This window comes from Hemiscyllium ocellatum, chromosome 9 (assembly GCF_020745735.1).
Source record: "Hemiscyllium ocellatum isolate sHemOce1 chromosome 9, sHemOce1.pat.X.cur, whole genome shotgun sequence".
Classification (NCBI taxonomy): domain Eukaryota; kingdom Metazoa; phylum Chordata; class Chondrichthyes; order Orectolobiformes; family Hemiscylliidae; genus Hemiscyllium; species Hemiscyllium ocellatum.
In genome coordinates this window covers 74,009,059-74,022,297 of record NC_083409.1, presented here as the reverse complement: position 1 = coordinate 74,022,297, position 13,239 = coordinate 74,009,059, and the positions used below count along the sequence as shown (strand labels likewise).

Sequence of the window (13,239 nt, the reverse complement as noted above, 5' to 3'; positions counted from 1 at the left end):
AAGGTTAAGATTCAAGCAGCAAGTAATTCTCCTCCTTACTCCACAAATCCTGTTAACCACCTACAGGAAACAATGCACAAGTATGAATTTATCTGGATTAGTGCCACTCCAATTTCAAAACGTACAGGTCATACTGCTTTAACATGCGTTTCATTAACATGAATTCACTATAATGCAATTACATCGCCAATACTTTAAGCGCTGTTTCTAAAGCCCAATTTTTTTATAACATGGGATTGCACAAGAACACAATGTTCGCATTATAAAAGAACGATCTGTACTTCCACAGAAAGGATTGTTGGATTCTACAGTTTAACAACAGTATACAGATTTATGCTACTTGAACTCCCATGATTAGGTTGCACATCAAGGAATCAGCTTGATGGGCATTCTTTGAGTCCACTCTAGGTACTCATTCTAAGACACAATTTCAAACAACCATATTCCATTAGTGAAAGAGATTGGCCGTCAAGTCAATGAGAGTACTCAAGTATCAGTTTACCAAATGTAATGACTGGATTCTAAAATTCCATCACCATGCATATCACAGTAGTTTAAAGTCTGGTTGAAGATTTGTAGCTCGGGTGTCCGTTGTTGTGGTTCTGTTCGCCGAGCTGGAAGTTTTTGCTGCAAACGTTTCGTTCCCTGGCTAGGGAACATCATCAGTGCTATTGGAGCCTCCTGTGAAGCGCTGCTTTGATGTTTCTTCCGGTATTTATAGTGGTTTGTTCTTGCCGCTTCCGGGTGTCAGTTTCAGCTGTAGTAGTTTGTGTGTGGGGTCCAGGTCCATGTGTCTGTTAATGGAGTTTGTGGATGAATGCCATGCCTCTAGGAATTCCCTGGCTGTTCTCTGTCTGGCTTGTCCTATGATGGTAGTGTTTTCCCAGTCAAATTCATGTTCCTGGTTGTCTGAGTGTATGGCTACTAGGGATAGCTGGTCGTGTCGTTTTGTGGCTAGCTGATGTTCATGGATGCGGATTGTTAGCTGTCTTCCTGTTTGTCCTATATAGTGTTTTGTGCAGTCCTTGCATGGTATTTTGTAAACTACGTTAGTTTGGCTCGTGCTGGCTATTGGGTCCTTTGTTCTAGTGAGTTGTTGTCTGAGTGTGGAAGTTGGCTTGTGTGCTGTTATGAGTCCTAAGGGTCGCAGTAGTCTGGCTGTCAGTTCTGAGACGCTCCTGACGTATGGTAGTGTGGCTAGTCCTTTTGGTTGTGGCATGTCCTCGTTCCGTGGTCTATCTCTTAGGCATCTGGTGATAAAGTTGCGTGGGTATCCGTTTTTGGCGAATACCTTGTATAGGTGTTCCTCTTCCTCTTTTTGCAGTTCTGGTGTACTGCAGTGTGTTGTGGCTCTTTTGAATAGTGTCCTGATGCAGCTTCGTTTGTGTGTGTTGGGGTGGTTACTTTCATATGAAAGTATACAAGGTATTCGCCAAAAACGGATACCCACGCAACTTTATCACCAGATGCCTAAGAGACCACGGAACGAGGACATGCCACAACCAAAAGGACTAGCCACACTACCATACGTCAGGAGCGTCTCAGAACTGACAGCCAGACTACTGCGACCCTTAGGACTCATAACAGCACACAAGCCAACTTCCACACTCAGACAACAACTCACTAGAACAAAGGACCCAATAGCCAGCACGAGCCAAACTAACGTAGTTTACAAAATACCATGCAAGGACTGCACAAAACACTATATAGGACAAACAGGAAGACAGCTAACAATCCGCATCCATGAACATCAGCTAGCCACAAAACGACACGACCAGCTATCCCTAGTAGCCATACACTCAGACAACCAGGAACATGAATTTGACTGGGAAAACACTACCATCATAGGACAAGCCAGACAGAGAACAGCCAGGGAATTCCTAGAGGCATGGCATTCATCCACAAACTCCATTAACAGACACATGGACCTGGACCCCACACACAAACTACTACAGCTGAAACTGACACCCGGAAGCGGCAAGAACAAACCACTATAAATACCGGAAGAAACATCAAAGCAGCGCTTCACAGGAGGCTCCAATAGCGCTGATGATGTTCCCTAGCCAGGGAACGAAACGTTTGCAGCAAAAACTTCCAGCTCGGCGAACAGAACCACAACATATCACAGTAGAATTATTAGAACCCCATTTGAGTCTTTGTGAGCTTAGGTACTGATACTCAGGGGTTTGAGTGCTAGATTATTCCCCAGGTTGGACAAAATCAACGAGTCTCAAAAAAAAAGTCAAAGCAGCCAATTCAAAATGCAAGTGTCAAAATATAAATCAATAGGGAGGCAAAGACCTAGTGCTTTATTGCTAGACTATTAATCCAGAAACTCAGCTAATGTTCAAATTGCACCATGATAGATAGTTGAATTTGAATTCATTAAAAAGAGAGAGCCTGAAAGTAAGAGTCTAATGATGATAGTGTCAATTGTTGGAAAAATCCATCTGGTTCACTAATGTCCTTCGAGTTAGAAAATCTGCCATCCCTACCTGCGAATCCAGTCCCACAACAATATGGGTGACTTTTAAAGACAGGAAATAAATGCTGGTCTCGATCAAAGATGCCCACAACTCATGACTGAATAAATAATGAAAAAAAAGTTGTCAGAGGAACATTCAAGTGGAATGATCATCAGTCTTCCTGAGACTGAAATAAACCAAATCTCCGCTACTAGGCACTATCCAGGAAGAATGCTTGTCTATATCAAGTGAACAGTGAATCAGTCTCAGCAGCAACATCAGAAAGAAGCGAATCGCCCATCAATGCATTTCAATTAGCAAACTGTGACAGTCTTTTCCCCAGGCATCAATTCTGAGGTGCAGCTGAGTGTCACATTGGTTTTCTGCAGAAGTGTTAGTTTTTCATTTGCTCACTTCAAAGACGTTCTCCATTAAACATAAGCAAAATACAAGGAATAAGTTTACCACAACTTTATGTGACAGCTAAAGAGTACTTTGTTTAGAAGATATTCCCCTTCAATGCAAAATTGACTCCTTTTTAAATCTATACACACACAAAAAAACAAATCTTTTCGCACGAACAGAGTTTGTCATTTCCTGGGCATCCCCAATTAGTTTTTCCAGAAACCAAAAAAGGTTCTGAATTGGATCCCTAGTATTTTCAGATTTAGTTAGTTTCAGCTGAGCTGGGACAGCATTACAGTCAACTGAAATCTTCAGGTTCAGGCTGAGAAAACCAGCCAAAATTCCAACATCTACTTAGTAATCAATGGCATCTGCTAAAAATAGACATAGGGTCATCAGGCAAGGACAGATGGGGCCCTATACACTTATAGGCCTACAAACTGCCAAAAACATCTACCAATGATTGCATAATTCCAGAAGTCAACTGCCTATAGATCCACAAAGATCGCTTCTTTGAAGAGACAGTCAAAAGAGCAGAAAACATGCATATCCGACATATGACACAGAATTACAACATTAAATTAAACCATTCCACTTATAATGCCAATATTCAATCACTGAAAGAGCAATTCACCCAGTGTCACTCCAAAACCTTCTTGCAGCCATGCACATCCATCCATGTTGGATAATAATCTAAGCAGTGAAATAATGGTGGAAAATTAGAAGATCAGCAGGCAAAAAAAAAAGTCTCCCAACAGCACTGCAAAAGTACCTACAATATATTGATAGCAGCAGTTCTAGGCGGTGGCTCTAAAAGGCAATTGGGAATAAATACTTGTCTAACTATAACCCATCCACATTTCATTGATAAATTTTGTAAAATGAGTACTGTTTACCGATTTCCAAACACTTATTTCTGCTCTACTATCCAACTGACACCACAAGAAATCACAGAATTAGCAAAATACTGGATAATGACAGGCAACAAATCTGCTACTGCTCATTGATAAAATTGCTCATTTCAGGTTGTGTGCTATTTTTGAAGAACAAAAAAAACTGAAATTGGTGAACCAAGTTTTTCTTCCCCAATCTGTAAAAATGAATTATAACCTGTAAATGTTGTTCAACTAAAAAAACTATACCAACTAATTTGCAGGACTACTTCTTTTGCCACGAGGTTCAGTGACATACAGGTATTTCTGAGACATTAACACAAAGATCAGCTAAAACAGTCAGTCAATTCTAATCCTTGCTAAATGGCCATAAACGCTGACTGATCACATTTTTCCAATTAGAGAGTCGATAAACCAGTCCAAACTACAATCTCAAAAATCAATAATACATTACGATAAAAGTCCACGAAATTGTAATTTCTCTTGTGCAAGTCTTAATTTCATTGAGGATTTCATAAAATCATAGGATACAGCACTGATGCAACTGCCTGCTACCCATTAGTCCACTAAAATGAAGTTCAGTCAAATCAATACACAAGATTTTAAATGTAATAGAGATGAACAACAGTAAATACATTTGAAACAACAGTGTGAATTACGTAAAATGGCACCTCACATGTTAACTTCAGTGAGCCAACAGCTCAATTGCAAAATGTATAAAACACAGATCTGGGTTGTTTTCTTTGGTGCATCCAGGGAGGCACAGTTTTCCAAAACAAAGCTAGGTAACAATCAGATGACCATTTATTAATTTCACCATTAAAAAGGCACCTTAATGTGGAATTAACTTACAATTTTGAAACTGCTTACAACATTTGACTCGTTAGGCAACAATTAACCAATAAGCATTCTTAAAAATCAGGTATCTTTAGTATAACTGGGAACAACCTGCACAAATTAGTTAAAGCTGTTTAATGATCAAATTCCATCTTTTTTTAAAAAAAAGTCATCCATATCAAAAAGGTTTTTCTTTTAAAATCAATAGCATGGAATCAAAGTTTCGATCATTTAGTCAACGTTGCTTAAAAAGAAAATTTTTTCAAAATGTTTATGGTGGCATAAACTAAAAATATTTTAAGGTACTAAAGTCACCAATAAATATTTTGGACAACTGGGATATTACAAAAGGTTGCAAACATTTCCAAGATGCGAAGATTCAAAAAGACTAATTCAAAAAGACTATGCTGTTAACCACAAATATACACCAAAATCGAAGTTCAGTAATTGCTTCTCTGCTTGTCCCCAACTTTCCTAATTGCCCCTACCCCAACTGTTAGTCACTTCTTTGAATGAAGCCTCCAGATTTTAATGTTGGTACTGGAAGGGATGCAAACCAGAACTCGTGCTTAAAAAAAACTCTACTGAGTGGAAACAGGCCCTTCAGCTCAACAAGTCCACACCAACCCTCCGAAGAATAACCCATCCAGATCCATTCCTCTACTACTTTACGTTTACCCCAGACTAATGCACCTAACCTACACATCACCTAACCTGCACATCTTTGGATTATGTGAGGAAAGCACATCACCTAGAGGAAACCCATACAGATACGGGACGAATGTGCAAACTCCACACACAGTCGCCCGAGGCTGGAATTGAACCCGGGACCCTGGCGCAGTGAGGGAGATGTATTTATTTTTGGGTTAGATGCTAAATTGAGCACATTTCACAACTGCAACAAATCCTAGATTGCTTTAAAGCCCAAAAAGAATTTGCTGAACTGTAGTCACTAACTCATGAAGATCTCTCCCACCCCAGTTATAATCTCTTTTGCCCTCTGATCAGACAGAAGAATCTAAAGCTTAACACGAGTACAAACAGATTTAACAACAGCTTCTTCCTCACTCATTAGACTTCTGAATAGACCTCTCAAATTTTAAATTTAATGTTGATGTCAGTATTTGTAACATTATATTCTTTGCTCTGTTCTATTACTCAAATACACTTTATATATGATCTGCCTGTACTGCATGCTTTTCACTGTATCTAGGTACATGTGACAATAATAAATCAAATCAAAATTTTTAAAAAGCATGTTACAAAAAAAAAACAAGAGACACTTATATAGTGCCTTCACAACCTTAGGTCAATCCCAAGTGCTTTTCAACCAATAAGCTACTTTAAAGTGTCACGACAGGTGTAGCATAACAAAACTAAATCAAGTGGAATGTTCCTACAAGCAGCTTAGAATTAAATGTTCAGAGCTGATTTGGAAGGTGGTCACGAGTTAAACTTTGGTTAAGACACCAGGAAAATACCTCTGTTTTTCTTTGAATCATGCAGAGATGTAAAGGGGACTCAATTAAGCATCTCACCAAGAGAACATACTTCTCCCTCACCACTGCAATGATGTGTCAGCTTAGATCACACAAACAAGACTCCAAAATACTATTTGAAACTATCGCTAGGTTAAAATCCTGGATCTTCCTCTCTAATGGCATTGTGGGGCAACTCTCAGCAGGTGGACTGCAGCAGTTCAAGGTGGCAGCTCACCACAACTTTTTCAAGGGCAACTAAGGACTGGCAATAAATGCTGGCCAACCAGCAATGCCCTCATTCTACAAATTTTTTTTTAAAAAAAAGACGTCCTCTGACTCAGAAGGCAGTGTGCTGCTGTTGAGATGTCATTTCAGTCAAAGTTCTCTGACAAATATGGTACTTATGGGACTTCTAGGATTTTGGGAAATATTCACCAACCTTGCAAATTAAGATCACATTCCAAGAATTTCTTAGTAAATGTTGTCTCTTTGTGGCATATGTGGATGCCAGGTACTTGATTATATATCTTAATGTGACATTGAGCATTGCTGTGTTAAATGGTCACTTTTTTAAAAGAAAAATGCATTACATTAATCAGCACCTGCCATAAGGAGACAACAATCACTTAAGAAATTATTGGAATGCAGTCATCATTTACAAGCTTGGCATTTATTGCACATCCCTCGTTGCTCAAGAAGATGGGGTATGGGAAAGTCTCCTTGAAACATTGCTATTCATAAGGTGAAGGTGATCCCACAAATGCAATTGAGGGGAGTTTCACAATTTGCATCTTGTAACAGGGAAAAAAAATGGCAATGGGTTTTTACGTTAGCATGTGGCCTGGAGGTCATGGCATTTTCATGCAGTCTTGCCATATTCCTGAGTGGGAGAAGCCTTGGGTGTGAGAAATGCTCTTAGCTACAGGATGCCCAACAGAAATTTACTATTACACATGGCCATGAAGTTACACAGTGGTGAGAAGTGAATATTTAAGCTAACAGATGAAGTGCTAATTAAGGGGGTTGCCTTGTTCTAAATAGCGTCAAGCTTTCAGCGCTGCTTGAGCTGCACACGGAAATATAGAGAGGACTGTATTCCAAACTTCTGACTTGTGCTTTGGAAGTGGTCAAGAGACAAGTTGCACTTCACATAATACCCAGAATTGTGACTTTTCACATCTATGGAATTTACAAGATAGGCACAACTAAGATTCTGGTCAATGGCAATTCCTCTCCCTGCAGTACATTCTTTGTGGGGGGGGCTCAGGGGTGGCACGACCATTTGAATATCAAACAAAAATGGTTGGGCTCTCCTTGGGTGGAGATGATCGCTGCTTGGCTATTGCATGGCCTAAATGTACTTGCCATTTATCAATGCAAGTCTGGATGGTATCACTATTTGTAGATTTGGACTGCTTTCTTATCTGTCAGTTAGGTTCTACTACATTAATACTCAGCTACATTGCTAATTTTGAAATGAAGTCCAGTGATGGAAGCAGCTGAAGGTTGTTGTTTGCTGCAATGACCTAGCTAGCAATAAATTGCCTCCAACATGCACAGCCTTCTTCCTTTGTAGGAGATAAGACTGTAGCCATGGGAAAGTGTTCCCCTTCATCACTATGAACAGCAGTTTCACTAGTTTCTTGGTTCCAAATAAGATAAAATTTTCCTTCCCATCAAGGGCACCCACTTCCACCTCACGTATTAACTCAGTTCCTCTGTTGAATTTTAGACAATTTGATTGTGCTACCACTACCCTCCAGCTGTGCATTCTAGACCCTAAGCACATGCGACATAGATGTCTTCCTCATTATGCTATGGCTTCTTGTTGTTAACCACAATAGTGTTTTATGGTTCTCAATTCCTCCACTAATGACAATTCTTCCTCCCACCTAGAAAAAAAATTCAGGTTACTAACTTTGAATACAAAGTCAATTTTTCAGTAGGTTGGACATATGTCAGCTTTACCTGTAAACAGGTAAGTGAAAAAAAAAAGGGCAGGATTAGATGAAAATAGCCTTCAGCTAGGATGCTGTTGGGATAGAGTCATTAGTGATCCAATGCACACAACACTCAACACACGGAGCAAATTAAACCAGCTGAAGTCAGTCATCTATGTTAGCGGAGAAAGTGAGGTCTGCAGATGGTGGAGATCAGAGCTGAAAATATGTTGCTGGAAAAGCACAGCAGGTCATGCAGCATCCAAGGAACAGGAAATTCGACGTTTCGGGCATAAGCCCTTCATCAGGAATGAGGCTCAGGACAATTTCCAGCAACACATTTTCATCTATGTTAGTGGGCACCTTCTGAGCAGGCTGAGCAGAATCATTTGATGAATGGTTGCAAATATTTCAACTCTGTCAATGAGTATGGGCTATTCCTGGTGCCTTTCCTTCCTGCCTGTTGTTAATTTCTCACTACCAATGAAAAGATAAAACTGTGGGAGGTTTGACTTGATCTATTCGTGATCTGATAGCTAAGCTCTGATTTGTAGTATGCTGCTTCTACCGTTTAGCATGTATACAAACCTACGGGCTTGCTTCACCAGATTAACACCTTACTTTCAAATATACCAACTGCTGTTCCTGGCATTCTTTTTTCATTGAGCCAGACTTAGTCGGTAGTGATGGAAGTGCAAGGATATGGAGAAGCAGGATTTCTAATATGCATTTAGGAATAAAATTCTACTGTTATTGGTTCTCAGTACCTTGTGGATGCCAAGTTTTGACCTCCTGGATTTGCTGTTAATACATTCTACTTAGCACTGAGGCAATGTCATTTTGTACTATGTCTTATGTCTCAGTATGAAGTTGAACCTTGATCTTCACAGATTGTGTGATGGTTACATTCCCACAGACATTTACCTGCAGATAGATTAGCAAGGGCAATACCAAGTACTTTATCCCCTTGTGTTTGTTATCTCACCATCTTCTGTTTACCCAACCTGATAGATATGACAGGAACTGATCAGCTCTGCACATTGTCAAGAGAAACTGGTGGTGGTGCCAATGGACAGTGATCCATGAGATTTCATGGGGTCTGGGTCTATATGGAGAGCTATCAGCATCAGTCCTGAGTCTATACAGTACCACTATGCTGTGCCGCAACACTTACCTAGTGCCAGCGATAAAAACAAGGACTGCAGATGCTGGAAGCCAGAGTCTAGATTAGAGTGGTGCTGGAAAAGCACAGCTGGTCAGACAGCATCCGAGGAGCAGGAAAAAGTCTAGGTTTTAGGCAAAAGCCCTTCATCAGGAATAGAGGCAGGGTGCCTGCAGAGTGGAGAGATAAATGAGAGGGGAGTGGGGGAGGTAGCATAGAGTACGATGGGTGATTGGGGATGAGGATGAAGGTGACAGGTCAGAGAGAGGAGGGTGAAGTGGATAGGTGGAAAGGAAGATAGGTAGGTAGGACAGGTCAGGAGGGTGGTGCTAAGCTGGAAGGTTGGAGCTGGGGTGAGGGGAGGAAAGGCAAAATGTGGAAACTGTTGAAATCCACATTGATGCCATGGGGTTGCAGTGTTCTGAGGTGGAAGATGAGGCGTTCTTCCTCCAGGCGTCGGGTGGTGATGGAACGGCAGGGGGGGGGGGGGCCCAGGATCTGCATGTCCTCAGCAGAGTGGTAGGGGGAGTTGAAATGTTGGGCCACAGGGCCGTGTGGTTGATTGGTGCAGGTGTCCCAGAGATGTTCCCTAAAGCACTCTGTTAGGAGGCATCCAGTCTCCCCAATGTAGAGACCACCACATCGGGAACATCAGATACAATAAACGATATTGGTGGACGTGCAGGTAAAACTTTGATGGATGTGGAAGGCTCCTTTGTGACCTTGGATGGAGGAGAGAGAATTGCACTCAAACCTCCTCCCCACCATTCATGCTAAACACTGAGCCACCATGCCATCCTTATGATGGAGGAATCTGGGGCATTGCTGAAAAATACACATTTATCAGTATGACTACATTAGGCTGTTGTTTGGAGAGCTAACCCAGAGACCAATCAAACTCTATCACCGTTCTCAGCTGTTTAGTGTTATTACCAGAACATAGTGTCACCAAGGAGCAGCATGAGCGGAAGATGAGAAAGAAAAGGGGAACCAAATGCAAAAGAACACCGCTGGAGGAAGATTATCAATATATTGTCCTGCAATCATAGTTAAGACTGGAATTAACCCAGTGCAAACCCACAAAGCTGCACTCCAGAGAAAAGGCACTAAAGAACAATGGTGTGGATAGTCATTTCAACAATTACAGAGGCCAAGGAAGGAAAATGCACCACAGTCAGAGGATGTAATTAGTCAATTTGGAAAAAACTGTTTCAGTGCTGCAGTAAAGACAGAAAGCAAATTTAGGAGACACCATTCTTTAGGACCATGAGGAAGACTGCAAGTAAACCTTGGTTTGCAAGGGAGAGATAGATGGGGATACTATGGTAAGGGATGGAGGTTCAGAGAGAAGTAGCATTTTGAGCACTGAGGAGATCATAAACATCTAAAAAGGAAGCATTTATAAAGTCACTTAGCAAGTACACCAGCAAAGGAAGCTGACTGGTTTGAAGTTGAATGATAAAGTGATTGCAAATAATGGGGTTCAGCCCAAGATGGTTGATGGGGAAGTGACAGAGTACATGTCAAGTGTATGGCATTTCTAACACAATAAAGCTTCAGACTTTCCAATATCAAACTAAAGGAAATTGTAACTCATCTAAAATTAGATATGTGTATTCCCTCAGTGATCTGCAAAGCTATTCAGCAAAACCTGCTGCACCTGCGACATCGCCCTCTGGTACGTCAATTCTTGCATGCATCCAGCACCCAGATCCTCAGGTTCACCTCACTGGTTCCCTCACATTCTTTAAGAATATCTTAAATCCACCTCTAACATTAGTCACCAATCACCATTGGCTTACCATAGTTTTCTGTTCCCCTAATAGCATAGGAACAATTTCTACAAAGTCATAAATACAATGTGTTTTGTTTTAAAGAAAACTGTCTAGTTACATAGACATGAAAAGCTGCACACATAATTCAAAGAGGTAACTTTGAAGATATCACTTCTTCAAAAAAAATAAATTTGAATTTCTAAAAATGTTATCAGTAATGCATCTTTCAGATACACATTTCAGTAAGGTTTTATTGACTCAGGGAATAGGTAAAGATCATAAACTAGGTTCACAGAACCAACATAACACTGAGCTGAGCCTCTGAATCAGACAATGAGTTCAAACTACATGAAGGAGAAGAATCATGCTAAGAGAAGAAAATCTTTCAGAAGGTTTATACACTTTAAAAAAAGGAATTTTCAAAGTGTGAGGAAGACACCAAAAACACTGTTGACCTAATTACACTTTGACTGTTCTAAATTAAACTGCCCTGACCTCAATCTCACAAATGTTTAGCCTCCTAGAGCATAGAGAGTCTACACATCCCACGCACCATTACTGTCCAGTCAGCTTCAAGAACTTAAATGATTCATGAGCATAACTCAAGACAGTTGAAAGGGGTTAGTTTTTCATAGTATGTACTACTGAAGTCATAAATAACCACATACAATAAAAGAATATAGGCATGCATAATAAATGATCACCTTCATGAAAGCACCATATTATGTCAACAAATACCTCGACATCTTTAAAAAGTGGCTCTCTATTAAGTGGTTTTTAAAACAAGCATGAAACATATTATACAGGAAGTCTTAGAAAAATGTATTCTCCCTCAAGTTAAAGCTGGCCAAGTGTTTCTTGCTCCATTCTGAAATCTAAACTTAACTGCAGCCTTAGATATTTACAAACAAGGACACTTATGAAACAAAATATAACCAACGATTTCAAGTCAACAAGTTAACCCCATTCACACATCAGAGACTTGGCTCCAATAATTGTGTTAAAGGTAAATTACAGCTGATGGTGCCATTTAACAATAAAACATTTACAAGCTGGTTACAATAGATACAATGTTTCTTTATTACTTACTATACAAAAAGTCAATATTTCTAACATTGTTGCATCTTTAATTGAGTATAAATGGAAGTGGGTATGCACATGCCTGGTCATAATTTTGATGTACCTACACGCTATGAGTTCACAGAAAACAATTAGGACGACAGAAGGTAACGTGTTACAAATAAACCAGACTGATATATAGCCTTACCTTTTCCACGTTTGCTACTGAGTAATCTAAATTATCTTCGTTCTCTCCTCTTTCGCGATCCATTTTTAGTGTTGGGAGGGAGTATTATAGTACTATTGTTGCTCTTGCCTCCAGTTTACCAGCAGCCCTATCGTGATGGAGGTGGAAGGGAGTTGGGGGTGGGGGGGGGGAAAGAGGGGAGGGGTAGGTAGCAGTCAGAATGACCCTGTACCAGTTTTCGCTTCTGCCCACCTCAGGGTGACAGCTTGAGGGAGCCTTCTTCCTTTGTGCGCCCTTCTCCTCGCACTCTCAGTTAAATTAACGGGGAGCGCCGCATCGTTCGCCTTGAACAATCACACCGTGGACAATAACAATAACAATGGCGATGCCTCGGAAAGGGTGGTAAGCGGCTGCACACACTGACTTGCTCCCCTGCTTTGAATTTCTTGCAGACACCTCAGGGCCTCCGCTGACAGATCCAAGGGTCCTGGCGGCATCAAGGGTGGTTGCTCAGTCGCCGTTTTTGCAGGAGCAACTAAAATAAGCAACTAAAGCAACCGAGTTCTTATAACCAAAATATCTTTTTCGTTTTTGACAATAAAAGGGAGAAACAGAAACAAATATCAAGACTTGCACTTGTTAAATCGCCCTAAGGACCGCTTGATAACCAGTGTTTTAACCTAGCGGGCGGTGCTGCACAGAAGCGCATACGCATTTTGCTATCCAACATTCTGGAGGATGTCGTTGTCCTCTCAGCCGTCGAGCATTCTGGGTTATGTAGTCCTCGGTCCAGCCTTCACCATTCAGCGCGACGCAATTCCCCGTCCGCCACCGACCACTGCACCTGATACAGCATACTTCATTTCCCATCGTGCATTGCAGATACTGAACAGCCTGCCCGCCGTAAAGGCAGCAGTGAGGAACCACGTGTCCTGACTGGAACCGCACTGATTCGGAGCTGGACAGATGGGTTTTGCCCCATTGCTGAGTGCTCGTGTTTTACACTTCACGCGGCGTGCCGTTGAGTGGGTTCTC

The 13,239-nt window shown here is 41.0% G+C and overlaps 1 protein-coding gene across 2 annotated transcripts in view; it reads right to left on the bottom strand.

The window, feature by feature from the left end:
• Positions 1 to 12,927, bottom strand: part of ipo13b (importin 13b) — a 217,710-nt gene extending 204,783 nt beyond the window's left edge. For both annotated transcript variants that reach the window (XM_060830475.1, XM_060830476.1), the window contains exon 1: positions 12,226 to 12,927. In XM_060830475.1, coding sequence (XP_060686458.1) covers positions 12,226 to 12,288 — 63 coding nt within the window. In that variant the 5' untranslated portion in view covers positions 12,289 to 12,927. The remainder of the gene's footprint in view (positions 1 to 12,225) is intronic.
• Positions 12,928 to 13,239: the final 312 nt, after the last annotated feature.